General features: G+C 35.7%; 1 protein-coding gene across 1 annotated transcript; it reads right to left on the reverse strand.

The window, feature by feature from the left end:
* Positions 1-480: 480 nt before the first annotated feature.
* Positions 481-23711, reverse strand: LOC145297059 (sodium-dependent multivitamin transporter-like). The gene is made up of 7 exons (XM_080143285.1): positions 23638-23711; positions 19301-19371; positions 15967-16104; positions 12276-12411; positions 11553-11641; positions 7466-7578; positions 481-596 (listed from the first exon to the last, which is right to left on the reverse strand). Exons 1-7 carry the CDS (start codon positions 23668-23670, stop codon positions 481-483), a joined length of 696 nt encoding a protein of 231 aa, XP_079999411.1. The 5' UTR covers positions 23671-23711.

The following is a 23711-nucleotide window of genomic DNA, read 5'->3' on the forward strand; positions in this document are numbered from 1 at the left end:
CTATATATATATATACAGGGTGCCCACAAAGTCTGGCTACATAATCTACAGGATGCTTCCACAAAGTCTGGCTACATAATGTAGCCAGACTTTGTGGACACCCTGTATATATATATATATATATATATATATATATATATATATATATATATATATATATATATATATATATATATATAGAGAGAGAGAGAGAGAGAGAGAGAGAGAGAGAAGGGAGAGAGAGGTACTGAACTGAGAGTGATCAAGACATATAAATAAATAATTAGCATACAATGAGAGAGGGTGAGATTAATAGACAGAACTTTAATAAAAGATGAGTGACTTGGTGAATAAATTACAAATTACGGTTAACATGTAAAAATTAAAAAGGAATATTTTAACATGTATTTTTACAGTACATGATAAAAAGTCTTAGGAAAACAAACGTCGATTAATTCAGCTTTAGTATTTTACAGCTAATCTCTCACAGAATGAAATTGGTTAATTTAGCCAAAGCAAATCAGGTTTCCAAACAATTTTACTTGCCTGTGTTAAGGGTCCGCCAATCAACGACACAAAGAAGGCTAACAAAATCGCCAACAACCCATAGAAAAATACTAGAGAAAAATAAAATATACAAATGTATCAGAATTTTGAATAGTTAACAGATGAATGGGGAATAATTTTCATACCAGGTACCCCCCCCTCACAAATGTCACGCATGGTAGTCAATTTATTCCTGACTTGTCCACCATGTTTCTCACGAATGTCCAACAGTCTTTATTTTTATCACTGTTCATTGAAAAGCACACATGGATACCACGTGTGAAGTTACCAATAACTCTCTTAGCATCGCCATGATTTTGGCTGCGATGACTCTCTACAGTTCTCTGGTTCTACCAGATTAGGCTGTCTGAAGATATTGACTTTCTGGCCTAAAATGCACCAACATTGGTGTTATTGTTTTTCCTTTCTTTTTTGGCAAAACTTAATCATGTTATGCAAAGTCCGAAACAAAAACAACTTTCCTCTACAAAACAACCCCAAACCTCGTAAATAAGTATTTAAAGGTATAAAGCTCTTTAAGAATAAAAACTTTTTCTAAAATAACACAAGAAAGGGTTGATATGCCATAAAACAAAAACAAAAAAAAAACTTTATACTGTCTAAGGATTGCTTTGATAAAAAATGATCTTTAAGATAATCTCATAGACAAACATTTGAGGGTTAGGGTTTGGTCATTTAGGATTACATTTTTTATCAAGATTTGAAGCCCCTCGAGGATAAGGGTTAATGAATGTAAGGTGGTTGTGTAGTAATCGTTAATAGTAGAAATTGGATAAAATTTGATTATTTAAGGAGACGGTTAACAATATTTATTTACATTGGCATACTGTAGTTGGCTGGGAAGCAGGCCAGCGGAACAGTGTTCCACGGGCGGGCATTGCTAGGAAAGAAGCTTTGTTCATGGAATATGCGTTTAGATTTAGGCATAGATAGAGAGTGGGGGAAATTGTTGATAGTGGTTGTAGCTAGTCGAGTGTTTTTTTTTATAAAAGTTTGTAAATGTGAGACCATAGATAAGAGCTAGGACGAGCAGTTGCTATGAAAACAACGATAGAGCAGAGACACTCCCGCAACATCTCTTTTGTGGAAAAGAGGTTGTAGGGAAGAGAAAAAGGCACACCCTACTAGGTTTCGAAGCCGGTTTTAAACTCTATCAAGGCAGGAAAGGATCCGGGGAGCAACTCCTGCCCAGATGCGGCAATGGCATATTTCCTACTGATGAGGCTATTATAAAAATGACCCCTGGCGATAAAACAGAGATTGAAACTTGCTAGACAAGTCCGTGATACATTAAAGTGTACTTATACCAAATGCAACCAGATCGCAGAAGGGATTATGAATTTAATGCTGGGTGTCTTTATTTTAGTTAAATGCAAATATCCATAATTTGAAGATACGAGGTGCTTTCAATAAGTTTCCAGACTATTTTCGTATGGGCACTTTTATGGATAATACACACATGAAATTCTAGTTCCCTTCGAAGTAATCTTCTCCTGCTGCAATGCACTTGGTGTACCGTTCCGACAACTTCTTGAAAGCCCCATGGAAATCCTCTTGTGTGAGTATGTTAATGACCCTCGTCACAGCCTCTTCAATCTCCTCAATTGTCTCATAACGGCAGTCTCTAACGTTTTCCTTGAGCTTAGGGAATAACTAAAAGTCATAGGGAACAATATCTGGACAATAGGGAGGGTGAGGAAATGTCTTGATGTGATCTTGGTCAAATTGTCTCTGACAAGGATGGATTTGTCAACTGGTGCAAATCTTCCGTATCTTCAGTTCCTTGCGAATAATTGTATGTGCAGTTCCCACACTGAAATCAAACTGCACTTATTGTCTCTATAGACATAAGACAGTCCTTATCTATGAAATTCTTTATTTGGCCAATCAACTCTCGTGTTCTGACTTCTTTATTCCTTCCACATCTCTCACGTCCCTGCCTTCCTTGAATCTCTTATTCCATTCAAAAACTGATGTTCGATCCATGCAAGATGGTCCAAAAGCAGTTTGAAGCATTCCATAGGTTTCTATGACATTTTTTTCCAAGCTTCAAACAGAATTTTATTGCATATCATTCTTCTAAATTGTCCTTACGTCCAGATTGCATTTTTGAAATTCACTAGCTGTGACAATCAAGCTTTAGTAGGATGTATTCCAATTGAATCTGAAATCATAAAAATTGATGAGAGGGAGAGAAGACATTTATACAGTTCTGGGATGCTTGGGACTTCATATATATATATATATATATATATATATATATATATATATATATATATGTATATATATATATATATATATATGTATATATATATATATATACTGAATGGAAATGTATACAAGTTCTTAACACAGAGGAGGGGAGATACATAATCTTCGAAGGGTTACACAATGTTCATCATAAGATGAGAAACACAATTACTTTTTGGTTTAATGAAGGATGTGAAACAAGACAACAGTTACAAATAATGATGACTTCTTTATTTATCTGATCGGCCGGTCGATGACGTCAGGAATTCAACTGGTATGGCTACATTGGTCCACCCCTCTCCCTTCGCCTCTAAGAGGCTCTGACTAACTCATCAACTGGCCACTGACTGCCAACTGACTGAGTCTTAACTTTCTCTGACTGACTGGCTAAAATCCGAACCCATAATATGGAAAAATGTCCTTTGTCTATGACGTCAGAAGTGTGTTTTTCAAATGTGACCAATTTCACGTGGCTTTACCTATGTTTGTCCAACTCACTTTTGGCGAACAAAAGAATCCTCAATATATAATTCTAATCTATATCGGATTTTGGTGTTTCTATATTGTAAGAGAGAAATCGAAAATCGAAATATTGAATTTCAAGTAAAAACAAACGCTACCGACATATTGTCATGACGCAAATAGTAAGATATCCAAAAATTATAAAACAAAAAACAAACAAAAAACAAAAACAAAATAATGATAAGGTAGAAAAATAATGATTAATGAAAATAGCTTTCAGTAAAGTTTATATGGAGAAGCGAATTTGATCCGACATTTTGAATTACGTTGCGTCATGTGATGTAGGCAACAGAACCTAATCATCTCTCCTACCAACTGGTCTCTTTTTTGTTAGTAAGCAAAATAAGGCGATTCCGCTTGATGTTACAGGTTTCTTTTTTCCATTAATGATTATTTTTCTACCTTATCGTTTTCGGTAATGTTTGGATATGTTACTATTTGCGACATCGCAATTATGTAGGTAGCTTTTGTTTTAGTTGAAATTCAATATTTCGAATTTCGCTCATACGATATAGAAGCTCTCGGATTTACAGAACATGAGAAGCATGGTGTGTAATGTCATAGAAATAATCTTTTCTACAATCTTTCGCACGAACAATGAAAAACTTCGACACAGCTTTTCTTGGAAAAAGAAAAAAGTGTTCATTTTGTCATTTCACATGACCAAAACAGCTACTCGCTGTCAGTACAGGGTATCACAAAACTCATGTCGTAAATTCACTCGCACAACGACCAGTTTTACAAAGTTTGCCTTTTGGAAGTGGAGATGTAGAAAGCAGACCCACACGTTCGTCGACCGTCATTGACCAACTGCTATCAGCTTTTCCTTCTTCTCTTTTTCTCTTTCTCTGCTTCTCTCTTTTTCCTTCCTTTGCTTTCGCTCTTTTCCCGATATCCATGCTTATATATTAGGTTGATGAGAAAGTTCTTGCAGAATTTTTAAATTTGATTTCAAATGATGTATTATCAATTAAGTTTTCGTGATAATACCTTTACTTTATATATTATTTAAAGAGCGTCTTTCGTTCTATCTAATCGTTTAAATTACAATAGTTTTAAAACAGCACAATGGTAGTTTAAGAAATTTTGTTGTGGCGACGAGAGTCTTAAAGATGATGAGCATAGTTGTCGGCCATCTAATGTTGACAACGATCAATTAAAAGCCTTAGTCGAAGCCAATCTACGCACAACTGTTCGAGAATTTACTTCTGAATGAGACTAACGTATACGACGATTTCTAACCACTTGAAAGAGATTGTAAAGACAAACAAAACTTGATAAATGGATGCCTCACAAATTAAACGACAACCAAAAGAAACGTTGTCATGAAGTTTCATCTCCTCTTCTTTTACACAACAAGAACGTTTCTCGACCGGATCGTGACTTGTGATGAGAAGTTCTTTACGACAACCGGCGACGCTCAGCTCAGTGGTTAGACGCCGACGAAGCTCCACGACACTTCCTGAAGCCAGAGTTGCACCAAAAGAAGGTCATACTGACTGTTTCGGTGGTCTGCAACCGGTCTCATAGATGATTTTTAATTCAAGTGAAATCATTACGGCGGTGAATTACTGTCAACAAATGGATAAAATGCATCAGAAACTTCAACAACAACACCCAGCATTAGTCAACAGAAACGGTCCAAATCTCTTCCACGACAATGCCCGACCGCATGTTGCTAAACCGACCCTGCAGAAGTTGAACGAATTGGGCTACAAAAATCTGCCTCATCCGCCATACTCTCCAAACCTCTCACCTACCGACTACCACTTTTTCAAGGAACCCGACAACTTTCTGCGTGAGAAAAGCTTAAAACACCTAAGCGATATCAAAAACGCCTTCAGTGACTTCATCGCCACCAGAAGGCAAAATTTTTACGTTACTGGCATAAATACACGGGTTTTGCATCGGCAAAGATGTGTTGATTCTGATGGCGCTTATTTCAATATATGTACATATGTATGTATGTATGTATGTATGTATGTATGTATGTATGTATGCCTAAAACTTTTGACAGAGGCGACGGATTTTCACGAGATTGGTATCGTTTTGAAGCTTGACCCTTCGGACGACAAATTGGCTAAAAACAGTACTTCCTTCACGCTCAACTAGGCACTTTTCTACAGGAAGGGGTCGCTTTTTTCGCCGATATTTTCGAAAAGCATCCCAGCTTTTCGATCGACTAGCCTTAGTTTAAACATTTGTCAGTTCCGGTTTGGCGATGTACACAACAGCAAAAACGTCACGTTTTTTCTCACGTTCTTTTCCTCCTTCGCGGTACGGATTCGAGCCTGCCTACCTATTATCACCTTTTTCTGAATTTAAAAGTTAAAAACCGCAAGAACTTTCTTGTCCAACTTAATATATATTTAAGTCTGTGACGTCATGCGTACGCCACGCCCCCAAATGCTAACACGATTGTTATAATTATCTAGAATATATTAAGGACTTTTGCTGTTCATGTAAGGCAATATAAGGCCAAGAGTCTGCTAGAGAGATATGTCCTCGTTATTTTGCCATAACAAACTACAAAACTGACTTAACAATCTAGTAGAGCGTGATACCTTCCCATTTTCCAGAGAAATGTTGATACTCTTTCTCTACTCTATTTTTATTATTTATTTATTATATTATTTTTATATTTCTCTACTCTATTTTGATTTCAATGAAATGTACTAGACAGAGTTCCAATGGGATGTGCCGGTGGTTGAATGGTTAACGATACGAACTGACAACCTGAATGTGCCAGGTTCGAATTCAGTTCGTTCCAAAGAAACATTTATATTATCCCATTGATTACTGTACACGCAATAACCCTTATCCTCGAGTGGCCTCCGGGCCTTGATAAGTGAAGACTGTCATATTAAAAAAAAAAGAGCGCGGACGCGGGTATGCAAATGCATACGAAATGACGTCACTTGTAAAGAAAGCCTATAGAAAAGGAGAAAGAGAGGACGATCATGTTAGAGGCGTGGATGACGTTTGAGAGCACATTTGGAGATGAGTTATACACTCGAAAGGACCTATGGAATAAATACCATCCACAGTTAAGAAGAAAAAAAAAGAAAGAAAAACAAACCATTCAGATAAACAAATATAAATTTTTATTTATTTATTTATTTATTTATTTATCTGCTTATAACGACTGTACATTACTGTATTGTAAGCCTTTAAAAATACCTTTTATCCGTTAAACAATGCTTCAAGTCAAACCACGCTATACTTCTAACAAAAGTCCAAGTGAAGAAAGAACATTCCTTTAGGCGATTACTGGTCGGTCAGAAGTTATCTTCAAGCGAACATCATCAATGCTGCAGCATCCAATTGACATTGACGAGAGAGAGAGAGAGAGAGAGAGAGAGAGAGAGAGAGAGAGAGAGAAGGGGGGGAGAATGGTTGTTTTTTCACGTTGCTTCCAAGGTTCTGGATGGGTGCAAAGAGGACTGGAATCTTGGGGAAGCTTATTGCCACATAAATTCCAGTGAAGACCAATGATCGCTACTAACGAGAAATCAATGGTAAACGACTATTGCGTTAACGCAAAATAATTTTCAAAGGTCATTAAAAGATGTGGTGAGTACTGGAAATCTTGAGAGACTTGTTGTCACTCAGACTCCAGGTTGTTCTCAAAGAGAAGTCTTTGGTGTTAACCTGTGTGAAAATCTCTAGTGAGTGAATAATTATTAGGGTTGTGGCAATAGGATATTCTTCTCATTCTTTTGACTCTCGGGTATATATCCGACACAGTTAGACACACTTAATCAATCGAGAACCACATGAGTCTATACAAAAATATATAAGATATTAATCTTATATGTTTTTGTATAGACTCATGTGGTTCTTGATTGATTAAGTGTGTCTAACTGTGTCGGATATATACCCGAGAGTCAAAAGAATGAGAAGAATATCCTATTGCCATATAGGATATGTGTCGGATATATACTCAAGAGTCAAAACAATGAAAAGAATATGCTGGTGTTACAGTACTAATAGTTATATATTATTATCTTAGACCAGCGACCTCATGAACTAATTTATATAATGCTGTTTATGATGATGATGATGATGATGATGATGATGATTACTATAATATATATATATATATATATATATGACACTTTGCGAGTACAGATAAAAATATACGAACCCAGTGCTTTTACTATTAATGTTGCTCGGTTCTCGTTTATACTTTGAAAACGTGGTTTAATTAAATCAATCCAAGTCACCGTCGATAGACTGCTGAGACCAGAAGAAAGAGTGCTGCAATGCCAAAAAAAAAAAAAAAAAAATAAAAAAAATAAATAAATAAAAATAAAAAATAAAATAAAATAAAATAAAATGAATAAATAAAATAAATAAAAATTCAAAAAAATCTATGTAAGAATTACCGCTTTCTATATAGTTCTTATAAAAATGTTTATTTTGGAAATATTGTAAATTTCAACGTACACCGTTTTCGTTTAACGGGATGAGACTGGTATGATAAAAACTGAATCACCGTTAATTTCGAGTGAATCTCAATATATCTATTTTATACGTGCAGAGCATATAAAGTACAAAACTTTGTTGAGATTCAAAGATTTACATTTTTTTTTGTAACTTTTGTTTATTTCATCTTGGATTTCTTCATTACAGCAGTTTCGTTAATGGGATGGCAATTTTATGATTTTATGTGTTCATATAGTTCTTATATATAAATTATTACTAAAAGTCTAACTTTGTTTTTCACCGTCTCAGATTTTAATGTCATGTTGTCGTTTTTTTGCAAATTTAAAAAATTTAACGACTAAGGCAGGACGCTATATGTTTTGGTTTCGATTCAAAATTTAAAAAAAAAATCACTACTATATATTGGATACAATATAATAATCATTAGATAATTGACTCTATAATAATAATAAATACAAAATATGCATGAATTAAAATATCATATTTAAGCGTATCTTAAGACCAGCTAACACCAGACGGTCTTCTAGTTTATAAATAAAAAAAGAAAACGAAGTAAAATTGAAAGCAAAAATTTTTTTTTATCAATTGACTAGCTTGGGTGCCCGGCGTTGCCCGGGTTTTTGGAGGTGTGCGTTGAGCAAAAAAAAAAAAAAAAAAAAAAAAGTGGTAGTAGGCAGGCAGGCTCGAACCCGTTAATGTGGAGAGAAGTGTTAAAAAAAAATGTCAGTAGCGTGGGGAGGCAATCAAAACAATAGTAGACAGCCAGGATGAAGAGAGGCGTTTAAAAAAAAGTGGCAGGAGGCAGGCTCGAACCCGCGATTCGAAGGCGGAAAAGAAAGTGAAAGAAAATCTGACGTCTTAGCCGATGTCTATATGATGCGCCCGGAAGTCAAAGGCGTTGAAATTAACCGAAGTCAATCCAATGGTGACGATGATTTGCTAAAATGTCAGCGAAAAAAATCGACCCCTCCTTGTAAAAAACTGCCCAGTTTAGAGTGAAGGAATTAGTGTTTTTGGACAATTTTTCGATATTTGTCGTCCGAAGGGTCGAGCTTAAAAATGATACCGATGATACTGAAAATCTGTCGCCTCTGTTGAAAGTTTTTGCGAGACATACATACATACATACATACATACATACATACGTACCTACATACCTACATACCTGTGTTGATTGCACCGTTTTGTCAGACGAGTGCCCGCTCCGAAACACTTAAAGTCCATGAGCCCAAAAATGACTTCCATCGCCACAGGACCATTTTAATAGACAAATACCCGAGAGAGTATCTGTACACAGATGATGTTACAGTCTTAGCTTTGTACGACAGCTAAATCTCTCTCTCGGTTCAAAATGTTGAGATCCAGCAACAAGCAAGAGCAAGATAGCCAGCAACGGGTTAAACTGCAGATCAGCTTAATGCGGGTAATGGTCTTCCGCTTTATGGTTTTTAAATCAGAGATTTGCTTCTTCTAGAAAGATTGCCTTCACCACGACTTACGGGAATCCTCTCCACCCCAACACACACACACATACACACAAACACACATGGTGCTAGTTAGCCGTTGACCCCGAAAAAAGGGTTCATTCGCCCTTTGGAAGGTCTTGTTTTTAATCCTTCAGGGAGACTAGCCACCATCCTCACCAAACAAGTCTGGTAGCGGAACCAGTTTAGTCACCGGTGATCCGACCATGAGGCAGGTAATACTGGGTTACATGGTACCAGTAGCATATGACATGACCTGACATAAAAACATATACATACATACATACATACATACATATATACATACCTACCTACCTACCTACCTACCTACATACATACATACATACATACATGCATGCATACATGCATACATACATACATACATACATACATACATACATACATTTAAACAGACAGGTGATATTTATATAATAGATTATTATTTTAAAGCAGAATTGTCTAATTTATTCCCTGCTTCCTTTATTCCGGCTCGTTTTACTCGTTGGTCTAGTGGTTCTCGCTAATTCGCTATTTTGATACCTTATTGAAATACAACTTTGTATTCCAGTAACTTCGTTCCAAGATTTGCAAGCGTGTGGAATTCCCTTCCTGTTCACTGTTTTCTTCCTACATACAGCATTGGCCTTTTCAAGACTAAGGCTAATAGGCATCTGCTGTCTTTACGGTAATTATCTTTCATTCTTGTTAGCTACTTATATCAAGTGGCTCCACGTCTTGTCTGGAGCGATTTCTATATAAAAAACACATCCTTAGTATGGCCAATACTAAGAATGCTCTTCTGTGCGTAGGTTCCACATCATATTGCACGGTCAGTAGATGGCATTTTGTCTCCCTATTTCATTTAGCTGTGTGCCACCTTGGCAATGCTGCCGTTGGCTCACCGGACATATCAATCTGTTAGGAAATAGGTCGAACATAAGAAAAAATATAGTACATTATATTGTAGACACGTTTTTACCGGAAGTGAAGGTTAGTTGATCGGATCTGCGTGTGAGTCACGTGATCAGGTTAGCTGGAGTCAGTGAATTTGGGTTTGGACGTAGAGAAGAACAAACGGCTTAACAGGTCGTCCCCTCCCCTTCACTGATGTGGGGAGAGCTGACGTGTGTGAAAATAAGACTTTGAATTAACCACGCAAGCAAAGACATTCACTTTCCATTCTTCTGCGATCAACATCTGGAAGGTGAATAAAAACTATATAAAACCATTCATCGTCTTGGAGTGAATGAATATTCGTCCAAAACAGGTTTCCAGTCTCCCCTCCAAGAACGAGGTGAATTCCAGGTGGACAAGAGCAACGACACATGAAGAAGGTATGTCCAAAATACATGTACCACACACACACACACACACACACACACACACACACACACACACACACACACACACACACACACACACACACACACACACACAACTGCATATGAACAATTAGATATGAATATATCACCAATAGACAGCAACATTTAGACGATTATAATACGGTCCCAACAATACAACAAGTCGAGATTCACCAAGCTTGTCAGTGATTGGTGACACTGTGATTGGTGATATGTTAGCAGAGGATAATACCTGGTATCTAACACAGCCTGTTCGTCTTTGTGACACTGAGATAATTCGAAAAGTTACCAAAAATGATCCAGTAGAAAATTAATTACAAATAAAAATAGAATTAATCGAATTATCGCATTTTATCGTATGTTTTAATGTGGAACAATCGTGCGATCAATTTAGAATGACAAACTGATTTATCTCCCTTGATACTGATCCGCCATTTTTAAATTGACATAATTGTGAATGTTTTTTTTTTAAATTAAAAATACATCTTGCACGTTTTCTACTGGATCATTTTTCGCCATTTTTGGAATTTATACTACTTTCGACATAACTCGTATTTACGTAATAATGTTTTCACCTGAAATGTGTTAGTTTAAAAGGTCGCCAATCTGCACAAGCATGAAGGTATAATCAATGCACACACAAATACAAGAAGGCGCAAAAAAATCCTTGAGGTTTAAACACAAAAGCAAAAGAAAGGAAGTGTTCAAAAAAAAAAAAAAAAAAAAGAAGAAGAAGAAAAAAGAAAAAAAAGAAGAAAAAAGAAAAAAAAAAAAAGAAGGGGGAGAAAAATTTACCCAGCAATTCTCCAATCTACACAAAAAGCACCAAAATCCGTTATCTTTTTCTTAGCGATAAAAGCAAACTTTCCTGAACAGACATAAACTTGAATACGATCTGTACATACACTTTCTCCCATTTAAAATGAAAAAAGGATATTACCTGAGAGAAGCACTAAAGAGTGACGCGATGAAGAGCCCTGGCATGCCGGGAATATGTTGGAAAGCATGAGTGACAAACAGTGGCATAATCTTAAAAAAAAAGAAAGGAAAATGACAATAAAAACAAATTCGAGTTTTTTTTTTTACATATGCATCACCACTTATCAAGGCATAGAGACCTCTCAAGGATAAGGGTTAAGCGTGTGCAATAGTCAATTGGACAATATAGTAATTGTAAGTAATGGAAATTCGGTAAATGTTTTTTTAACTTAAGTGGAACGGCTCATCAAGAACTTGTTTACGTTGGACTTGAAGACAATCAGATTGTAGTCAATTGGAAAGTAGGAAAACGGAAGACAGTTCCACAGGCGTACACTTCTAAGAAAGAAGCTTTGTTCATGGAATCTACGTTTAGGTTTAGGCACAGATAAAGAGTGGGAGAGATTATTGATAGTGTTTTTAGCTAGACGAGTGTTTCTTGTGAAAGTTTGGCTAGGGAGGACCATTGATTGAAGCTCAGTCGAGCACTTGCCATGAAAATAACGATACAGCAGAGAAAAGCTCGAGACATCTCTTCTGTGAGATAGAGGTTGCAGGGAAGAGAAAAGGACATCTACGAGGCTACGAAGTCTATTTTGAACTCTATCAAGGCAGGACAAGTCCTTTCTAGCAGCTTGGCCGACAGTTTTTCCGTCTTGTTCTTAAGAAGTGTCGAAGAAAATACCTGATTTGGGTTTTGGATGAATTTCGCTTCGAGCGGATCGCACTGGATAGTTTGGAAATAGGCAAATGCCAAAAGGCCGATAATGAGCGAAAAACACGTCGTCACACAAAACATTGGACTTGTAAGGAACATCAACCTGTAAGAATTAAAAAAAAAAATCTTTAACGGTTTTATTTGACCAGGTGTATATATATATATATATATATATATATATATATATATATATATATATATATATATATATATATATATATAGAGAGAGAGAGAGAGAGAGAGAGTGAGATAGATAGATATATGACGTGGTCCCATTTATGAGTGCATGAACCAACCGGATGAATCAACGCCAACAACAAAATCAATCTAACCATATTTGGCATGAATAAACTTCAGTCTATGTCTGACCTATCCACCAAGTTTCAGTCTTGAATAGCCAACAGTATTTCTTTATTGTGGTTCAGTATTGCGCAGGAACACTTTGATGATCGTGTTAATAGTAAAGCGTGATCCGGAATTGATTTCACGCCCAATGAATCTTACTCCCCACCACCACTACCACCAAATAAACAATTTTTGTTGAATTATATAAAATCACCCCCAGGATTATTCCTGAACTGAAGAGGGGCTTGACAATTTAAATCAGTCGCATCCAGATGCGATTCAAACGCAGAAGTCAACATTTGGAGCATATAATTGTACAACAACAAAACAAAGACTGTTGGAGATTCATGGCTAAAACTTGGTGGATAAGTCAGAAATAGACTGACTGAAGTTAATTTGTTCATAATATGCCTGAATTGCAGAAAGTATTGTATATCTTATTAATGATTTCATGGGTGGGAGAATTTTTGATGAGGGGGGATTTCCTATATTGCGGCTACATTTTTTGGTTTCCTTTTTAGTTCATTGCATTTCTTCTGCAATATCTCGATTTTGCCCATGAAACACAGTAGTTTACTTTATCTTTGCCGGTGAGTACTACTCCCATAATGAGGAGAACTTGGGATGGATTCAATTTTATGCTTGAAATTCGTGGCCAAGTCAAGGGTCACAAGTAAATCCACAAGTCACTTTTGTTCAGCTTTCTGCAGAAATCTATCATAGTCAAATTAAAATATGGTGAAAATTTCTTTGTGGATTTGTCTAGATCAATATGCAATTGTGATCCGAAAGATGCTGCTTATGTCAGGTAATACACACTGAATTATTATACTTTTTTTTTTGCATTTACTAACTAGCCTGGATGCTCGGTGTTGCCCGGGTGTTTGGAGGTGTGTGTTGAGCAAAAAAAAAAAAAAAAAAAAAAGCGTAAGTAGGAAGGCAGGTTCGAACCCTATCGCGAAGGAGGAAAAGAATGGGAAAAAAGAATGTCAGGTAATACATACTGAATTATTATACTTTTTTTTATTATTTACTAACTAGCCTGGAAGCTCGGTGTTGCCCGGGTGTTTGGAGGTGTGTGTTGAGCAAAAAAAAAAAAAAAAAAGAAAAAGAAAAAAGCGGAAGTAGGAAGGCAGGTTCGAACCCTACCGCAAAGGAGGAAAAGAATGTGAAAAAAAATAAAATAAAAATAAAACGTGTCGCCTTTAGCATTGGGTTCATCGCCAAACCGGAAGTGGCGAATGTTTAAATTAAGGCTAGTCAATCGAAAAGAGGGGATGAATTTCGAAAATATCGGCGAAAAAAGCGACCCCTCCTTGTAGAAAAGTGCTCAGTTGAGGATGAAGAAATTAATGTTTTTAGCCAATTTTTCGATATTTGTTGTCGGAAGGTCAGAGCTTTAAAACAATAACAATATCGTGAAAATCCATCACCTCTGTCGAAAGTTTTAGGCATACATACATTTAAACAGACAGGTTATATCTATATAATAGACTAGATGGGGTACCCGGTGTTGCCCGGGTGTGGTGAGATGTGTGGGAGGGTAAATAATAAAAAAAAAAAGAATAAGCGAACGTAATAGCCCTGTTTAAATATTATAAAAAAACAACGAAAACAGCAAAATGAAGAATAAGCGAACGATGTTAAAACTTTTTAAAAAATCGGGAAAGCAAAAACAACAAAAAAACAGTGAACGTCATGGGAAAAAATAAACAAAACAAAACAAAAAACGAACGTGATGCAAAATAAAGAACGATGATAAAACTTCTTAAAAAATTCGGAAAAACAAAAACAAAAAAAACCCAGCTAACGCGATTAAAAAAAAAACAATAAGCAAACGAAAAAATTGCATAAATAACCTTGTTTCAACAGTAACAGTTTAAAAATCGAAAAAAAAACCCCTGATATCTCGACTCGAACATGCAATCTTAAGATAACGATGCTGCTACTTAACTGACTGGGCTATGACCGCGTAAGCGAAAGTAGCTTTTTTTAAAAAAATATTTTAACTAATTCAAGAAAGAACGTTGTTGCGCATGCGTGTATGGCTAAATTGTCACGAAAGGACGATTTTTTGCTACCCCTCCCTGTAGAAAAGTGCCTAGTTGAGAGTGAAGAAATTTATGTTTTTAGCCAATTTTTCAATATTTGTCGTCCGAAAGGGCGAACTTCAAAATGATATCGATCTCGTGAAAATTTGTCGCCACTGTCGAAGATTTTAGGCAGACATACATTTAAATAGATTTTTGTCCTTTATATTATAGATAATCGACTATTTATTGAAATCAACAAACAAAATAAGAGAAAACTAGAACGAATAAAAAGAAATCCTATTTTAAATAATCATAAACACTTTTGTGAATTGAACATCGGGTAGATTCATAGTTCACATAAAAACTTTTTACAAAAAGAATTTTACGAAAAGAATTTTACGAAAAGAATTTTACAAGAGAAGTATTTCTAAGCTCGTTGACAAATGATATGCATTTACAGAAAGCAAACGCCATTATTGTTCTGAAGAAGGATTTTCAAAATCAGTTTTTATTTTTATTTTCAAGATCAAATTTTTTTGCACCGATTTAAGATTTATTTGTTTTCATTACTTTAAACTCTCTACAGAGGAAAATCATATATATGGAACTGGACGTCATGAGAGACACATAATAATAATAATAATAATAATAATAATAATAATAATAATAATAATAATAATAATAATAATAATAAATACAGTACACACATGTTATTAACAACTTCACAAGTAAAAGACTATTAACATAACACAACATATTTATTCTTTTACTAGGGGGGGGGCTTTGCATGAGCGTAAAATACACTTAAATATAATATTTTAATTTGTCCAGCTTTCGTATATATTATTTATAAAGTCATGATTTCAAAAGTAAAAAAAAAAATAGTATTTGAGTGCCATCAGTTAGAATCGAAACTGTAGCATTCAAAGTTGGTGACGTTACCACTGTACCAACGTAACACGCATATGAACCGATTAAAAATTAAAAATAAACTAAGATGAATGTGCAAAATGTATAACGAGGTGGGTATGGAGTCTAGGACAGAGTCACCTCATATTCACCTAAGTGGAATTTAGTGTGGAGAAAAGCATGCTCTCGCATACCGCTGTCTAGGTCTCTCTACCTAAGGGGAGGTAACCCGCCAGTGTCTTAGCAAACGGTGCTCTTCTAAACATAATACTATTTGGAATTATTTTTCTCTACACCTTTCACATTAAAATAAATATCTGACCGGGCAACGCTGGGTAAATAGATTTAGTAGGAAACAGATGTTTACTCACAATTTCGCGTCTCGCAGGTTTTTTGTGGAGGAAATTCGTTGAATGGTCGACTGATTGAAAACAAGTCCGAATCCACGGAGAATCGATGACAGTAAGACATTAGCCACCGTGTGACGAGTGTAAGGATTTAGTCCGAAGCTTAAAGAAAAAAAAAAGAAAAAAAGGGGAACATTTAAATAAATAACAATAAAAGGATAGTTTAGTTATTAACTTCCTTCTGACCGCAGAAAAATGTGACACACGACCAGGAAGGTGGAAAAAGTCAAGCCAGCGCCGGTAAAGGAAGGGCACTCTGGCCATTTAAAAATAGTCTTACTAGCTCCGCCAGCATTCCCCGGTAGTGGTGTCTCAGGCAGTAAGCAATAAACTCCACTTGAAAGACGGTAGGAAAAAACCTTGGAGGGTCGATCTTGTAGAACTACACAAGACGTTTGAGCTGTTCCTCAGCAGGAATAATAGCCATTCCAAAAATGGCCAATAATCTATTGGCTTTGGAATCGTGTAGTTTGCTGCAATCATTGTTCGTATTGTATAGATGGGCTCGAGGTTCAGAAAGCTGTGATAAGGCAATGTGTAAGGTTACATGGATCGAATGATTAAAAACGAATGTCTGAGGCGAGGAATGAGATAATCAATGTATTTATTTCAGCATTATTGTATCTGTACGTAATTCCTTAAGTTTAAACATCCTTCAGAAACCTCGGGAAACGTAAAAAAATGCATGCTGGGATTAGATAGTCCTCCTGCTTTTTTTAGTATATAATTCTTAGAACTCGTTGATCTAGTACGATTTTATGAGTTTAAAATGATGTGAACGAACCTATTTCAGGGTTAGTTCTTTTTGCCCCAGCAACATACAAGGAGGAAATGTCTACTTATAGTAAGGTTAAATTGTTTTTCTTTATTATTAATCATATCTGATACGTAATTCCTCTGTATTACATTGCAAATCTAATATGATAGAGGAGGCTATCTTCAAATGTCATCCTAAATTGGAATTTTTTTTTTTACATAAACGTCACCACTTATCAAGGCCGATAGGCCACTCAAGGATAAGGGTTAAATAGTGTAGAGTAGTCAAAAGGACAATATAGTAATCGATAGTAATGGAAGTTCGGTAAATTTGTTAACTTAAGTGGAACGGCTCATCAGAAATTTGTTCACGTTGGACTTGAAGACAACCATATTATAGAAAGCTGGAAAGCAGGAAAACGGAAGACAATTCCACAGGCGTGCAGTTCTAAGAAAGAAGCTTTGATCATGGAATCTATGTTTAGGTTTAGGTACAGATAAATGGAGCAACGGACTTACATTAAGTAGATATTAATAAGTCCCTCATACTTTTTGTTTTAATGGAGAGTAGATAATGCACTGTGGATGTGTTATCGGCAGCTCCAATAACTCTCGCTTCTCCTTTTTTGTCCTTCAATCCTCATTTCCAGTGAGTGATTTTTATGATAAAGGGTGAAGAAAAAGCTGCTTTCTAGGTCGGCAGTATTTGCGTGAACAGTAGCCTGAGATGTCGGAAATTTTCTGTTTCTATGTCTATCCTTGTGGCCATGTCACTAGTAAGGGTGCTGGAAGTAAACGTTTCATCTGGGCTGACGTTATCCACTTGATAGTCAGGGACTTGAACCTTGGATTAACCACTAAGGAGGCTGTCCTATCAGCAGGTGCAAAGTACTGGGGCTGCTGTATTGCCATTTGGTGAATGGATTCTGAACCATGAAGTAGTTTCTGGTGGGGCCTCTCGATGTCATAATAGTGGGTAATTGTTACGGCGTTATCTTAACATGTGCTACAAAAAATTTCTGTCTTTTTTCCTCTTACTTTCCCTCTCTATCCTGCTCTAACCAAGTTTGTCGACCTCTTCCACAAATTTCAAGACCTCAACATGAAATATCTCCAGAAAAAATACACGATTAAACCTAGAACCCCATCCTTCAACGTAGACCCCCTAGTACCAGGTCTCCTTCTCCAACATCAGGGGTCTACATTCCAACCTTCTAGAGGTTGAAACCTAATTGCAGGAGATGAAACCGAACATATTGTTCCTAAGTGAAACTTGCATGGGACCGACCACTTCCCAAGATGAGTTCATAATTAAAGGATAGTCTAACTTAGCATCTAAATCTGACCCCCAAGATCGCCATAAGCATGAAATTTGGTGGGCGATGACTGTTTTCACCTCCCTACTTCATCTTTCTCACGGAAGAGACGTTGCCAAGACTGCTGAAAAAATGGTGGGATCGTTCTACCACTCCATTAGATATCTCACTGCTGATGCAATTATCTACCTGCATAAAAGCCAAGTACGTTCAAGGATGGAGCACTGTTGCCATATCTGGGCAATAGCTGCTAAAAGCAGCTTATCCTTCCATGACAGAGTGCAAAATAGACTTCGTAGTCTAATGAGGGGATGCCCTTTTCTCTTCTCTGCAACCTCTTTTCCACAGAAGAGACGTTGCGAATCTGTCTCTGCTATATTGTTATTTTCATGGCAAGTGTTCGTCTGAGCTCAAATCTATGCTCCCCCCCCCTGGCCTGACTTTCACGAAAAACAATCTTCTAGATGAAACCACTATCAATAGTTTCCCCCACACTTTATCTGTGCCGAACCTAAACGTATATTCCATGGACAAGGTTTCTTTCTTAGAACTGCACGCGTGGGGAACGCTCTTCTGTTTTCCTGCTTTCCAACTGACTACAATATGGTTGCTTTTAAGTCCAACATAAACAAATTTTTGATGAGCCATCCCCTTAAGTAATCCAATTTTCCCAATTCTCACTACTAACGATTACAGCGACATTCTCCCATTGACTACTGTGCACTCATTAACCCTTATTCTCGAGTGACTTCCGGGTTTCGATAAGTGATAATTCCTTTGAAAAAATAAACAAGGTGCTCGACTGAGCTCTAATCTATGGTTCCCCCACGTAAAACGTTCGCAACTAATACTCGTATATCTATAACAACCGTCAACAACTTCCCTCACTATCGATTTGTGCCTAAAACTAAACGAAAATTTCATGAGCAGAGTTTCTTTTCTAGAACAACCCGTCTGTCGGACATAATATCATGTGGCTGCTTTCCATCTGACTATAGCATGGTCATTTTCAAATTCCATGTGAATAAGCTTGTTTAGCCGTTCTCTTAAATAATAAAGCCCTCAGAGTAACATCCAGGCCTTAACAAGGGGTGACGCCCTAAGTAAAAATATATTAATGGCCTTAATTCAGGTTCTGACGAAAGTGACGTCATACTACTTCCGTCTAATATATTAGAGCAATAAAGTATGTCTAGAGAATAATGGTTGAAATAATGTTTGCTTACTCGAAATGCAATCTGTGATTCTCTTTGGCAATCGCCCAAATTTTTCCGAAGCCACCAAGAGTCATGCATCCCTGTGGAAAAAGAAAGAAAAAAAAGTAAAAGTGAAAATGAAGTCATCTAATTTGTTAGATGTTTTTTTTTTTTTGTAAGATTTTTTTTATTATCAAACTCCTCTTTGAATATATGGTCTACAAGCTGGAAACTTAATATATAGGGTATTAGGACCTCGGAAATAAGTTCAGTTTGATTTTTAACCGATAGAAATATCTGCCAAGGGATCAAAATAAAAAAATAATTGACTTTGGGAGGAGTAAATTGACTAACTTCTGAGCATGCGTACATATACATTTTTAGCGTGAACTCGTTTAATTTTTATTCTTTTTTTTTTAAATCAATCTGGCGGTAGCTCAGGCGGTAACAGAAGAAAGAAATGTAAATACTACTTTATCGATGATTTTCTATGTTGGTCTTTTTCTTCGGAGAAATTGAAGATTATTATTCCAGGTCCGATGGTCCAAACCGGCTGAATGGAACCTATCAGACGAGAAAGTATTGTTTCCTTCAATGTTTTGCAAACTGTATATGTCTTGTGAACACCCCCTTAAATGTTACACACACGTTGACATAACTAGACGATCAATATACATATATATATATATATATATATATATATATATATATATATATATATATATATATAGTTATGTATACACACACAAATCAAAATATATCTAATGAAGTTTCAAAATCTCTATGTAACATCTATCAATTTGGTTCCCACTAGACGATACATGAATTCAGATACGTATATATATATGTACAAACCCCTCTATATTACACACATATATATATGTGTGTGTGTGTGTGTGTGTGTGTTTGTGTGCGTGTGTGTACAAACCCCTCTATATTACACTCGTCTGCTACAACCACTATCAACAATTTCCTCCACTCTTTATCTGTACCTAAATCTAAACGTGGATTTCATGGACAAAGCTTCTTCCCGAGAACTGTCCGACTGTGAAACTCTGTTCCGCTGGTTTGCTTTCCAGATGACTGCAATATTTTCACCTTCAAGTCCAACGTAAACAAGTTCTTGCTCAGCTGTCCTCTTAAATAATAAAATTATACCAAATCTCACTACTAAAAATTGTTAAGCTGTTGTTAAGATGCTACCGTACACTTATTAAGCCTTATCCTCGAGTGGTCTTCGGGCCTTGATAAGTGATGACCCCTTGTAAAAAAAAAATCAATACTTGTGCAGAATTTGAACCAGACGTAACTAACTGGCCGCTCGGCTTTGCTCGAGCATGTCGGCTTTTGTAGAGCGTCGCCGACTATCCAAGCATAACATAGCTACTTGAAAACTTACTGAAAAAAAAACCATTAAAAAATAATAAAACCACAAAAAAGGAAATATATATATATATATATATATATATATATATATATATATATATATATATATATAACTAAAATAAAATAAATGTGTATGTGGATGACTATATATATATATATATGCATGTATATATATATATATATATATATATATATATATATATATATATATATATATAGCTAAAATAAAAAAGAAACAACAACCTACCGTAACAATTTGTTTCGTTCTTGTAACAATTTTTAAGTGAAAAAATAAAAATAAATAAATGAATAAATAAATAAACACGTAAGTTGCATTTTTTTAAAACTATTTTTTATCAAACAAAATTAATAATAAACCAGTTTTTTCTGATTTTCATATAAAAAAAATATGAAAATAAGAAAAAAAAAATGCTTGATAAAAAGATAGTTGAAAAATAAAAATAAAACAAAAAAATACAAAAAAACTCCCCAAAACAAAGATTTAAAAATAATTTTATGTGTTTTTCATGTAGTTTTTTTTTATTTTGCAATTTATTTAATTTTGCAGTTTTTTTTTAATATTTTGCAGCTTTTTGTATTTTGCAGTTTTTAAAAAATATTTGCAGTTATACAAAGCGAAGCCGAGCGAAGCCGAGCGAAGCCGAGCGGACGGTGAGTTACGTCTCGTTCAAATTTTGCATTTTTTTTATTTTGCATTTCTTTTTAATATTTTGCATTTTTTTTATATTTTGCAGTTTTTTTTTATATTTTGCAGTTTTTTTTATATTTTGCAGTTTTTTATATTTTGCAGTTTTTTTATATTTTGCATTTTTTTAAATATTTTGCATTTTTTTCTATATTTTGCAGTTTTTTTAGATATTATTTTGCAGTTTTTTTTGTATTTTGCAGTTTTTTTTGTAGCTGATGTAAAGTAAAGTTTTTTGTCCTTATTTTTTTTTATTTTCCTGATTTTTTTTTAAATGTAGGGTGGGGCTACGCAACGTTTTTTTTGTTTTTTTTTTAATTAAATTAAGACAGACGGGATATTCCCTTAGGATTACTTAAACTTTTCTACGATCGTATTAGATGATATTAAAGTGAGGTGAGAAAAGACAACGGATGTGAAAGAAACTTCGACAACCCAACCGTGTAAAACTTTCCAATATATGGTTTAAGATGGAGACAAAAGGTTCATTACCAAATTTCTGTTTTAACATAAACTCGAAAAGAAAACTGTCGAGAAGCTCTCGATCGGTACCGTTTATTTTTTTCCCTCCAATATTTTCCCCAAAGATCGTCTGCTCCTTTGCCGCGCATTGATCAGCGTCTTACGTCAGATTACAAAGAAACCCGAGCACATGACGTCATGTTCCGAGCGAAGCCGAGCGGACGGTGAGTTACGTCTGGTTCAAATTTTGCACAAGTACCAAAATATCTATAGAAACTATGTAACAAATAGACTTAAATTTAGAATTGTTACTAAAGTCTGGAATAGACATTTAAAATTAGTAAACGGTTACCCTCTATAAAAAAAATGAGTAGAAAGTAGATCTTGGGTTTAATTACGCTAACTCTCACTTCGTTTATTTTATCCTTTAGTCCTCACATTCCAGCAGCGATGTTTCTCACAAAGAGGGAAGACTTGCCGTTTTCTGGGTCAGAATATATTCCATCTAACACTTATCGATGGCAAGTTTTTGACTTTGAAGTACTTTACTTAGCTCCTTACATCAAGTGGAATCATACTGTGTCTGAAGCAATTTCCATAAACATATTTCATTTGGAGTTTTTTTTTTAATTTGATATTCATAACATGTACTTTTACTATGGTGTTTGTTTTTCTTAGTGATTTCCTCCTCAGTGGATGGTGTGATCCACAATAAGTCCTCAAGCGCATTATTCATATTCTTTTTCGGCGAATCTCTAAAAATGCGTCTTATAAAGTACGAGGAGCGTTTCCATTAGTTTTATTCCGCCCGAATAGATCAGGAGAGGGTTTTAAATTGCATTGTTATGATGACTGAAATAATGCATTCATGATCTGAAAGTTTCATCTCTCTGTTGAAGATATTGACGGCGTGAGACTTTAAGAAAGCAACCCCGTATCATGGGCATGCGTTAATAGCAGAGATGCGTCATTGAATTCCTGGCAAAAATGTGCATCGATAATGATAGTGACTATGTAGAAAAATAAATTCTGGAGCACAAAAGATCGCTCGTTTTAATGGTATCACTCCTGTCTTTAAAACTCTTCAACTTTGGAGTTAAAAAATAGGATTCTTTACTTTTGGAACGATACTCGTATGACAAAGCGCACTTCAGACGCCCTTGCACAGCTATCGTTCATTGGTGACAATAGCACATTGAGAATGGTGGTGACTTTGTAGAAAAAAGAAATTCTGGAGCACAAAAGGTTGCTCGTTTTAATGTTACCCCTACCATCTTCGTGACAACATTTTTAGCTAAAAAATAGGAGGCTTTACTTTTGAAACTACTCTCCTCCATATTTGTAACGTTGCAGGGACAAATAAAATTAAATATATCCGACTCGGCTTTTCTTTCTGTTTTTTTTTTTTAGCACCAGTCGTTTAATACCGTTTTTCTTTCTCCCAGTCTCGACACCAGTTTAAAGAGTTTCTCTCTGCTACTGCGGAGCCACATGTCCATCTCCCATGGTTCCGTTTTTCTTTCTGCTCCACTATCCGACAGCCATTTCTTGTCTTCCACTTTACACGCCCATATTTTTCAACCGCATTTTTCTTCTCCTGGCCACGTGATGTCCACTTTTTTATTTCTTCCTGTCGCGCCAGCTTGCACACACTTCCTAATTTACATATGTGCATTTTTCGGCTACTGCTGCTAATATCTTCGCAAGCCAGTTATCTTACAGCTCCTGCTGATATTTTCCCACGCGCTCATGCGTTACATATTTGTATATTACGATGTTAGTGTAAGATTCAAAAGTGCGATTTGTGACTTACCTTAATAAATACAGCAATCATCCCGGCGTACATTATACAGCTTTGAAACACATCTGTCCAAACCACAGCTTTCA

The sequence above is a fragment of the Euprymna scolopes genome, chromosome 17 (genome assembly GCF_053919585.1).
Source record: "Euprymna scolopes isolate OS-2025 chromosome 17, ASM5391958v1, whole genome shotgun sequence".
Taxonomy (NCBI): domain Eukaryota; kingdom Metazoa; phylum Mollusca; class Cephalopoda; order Sepiida; family Sepiolidae; genus Euprymna; species Euprymna scolopes.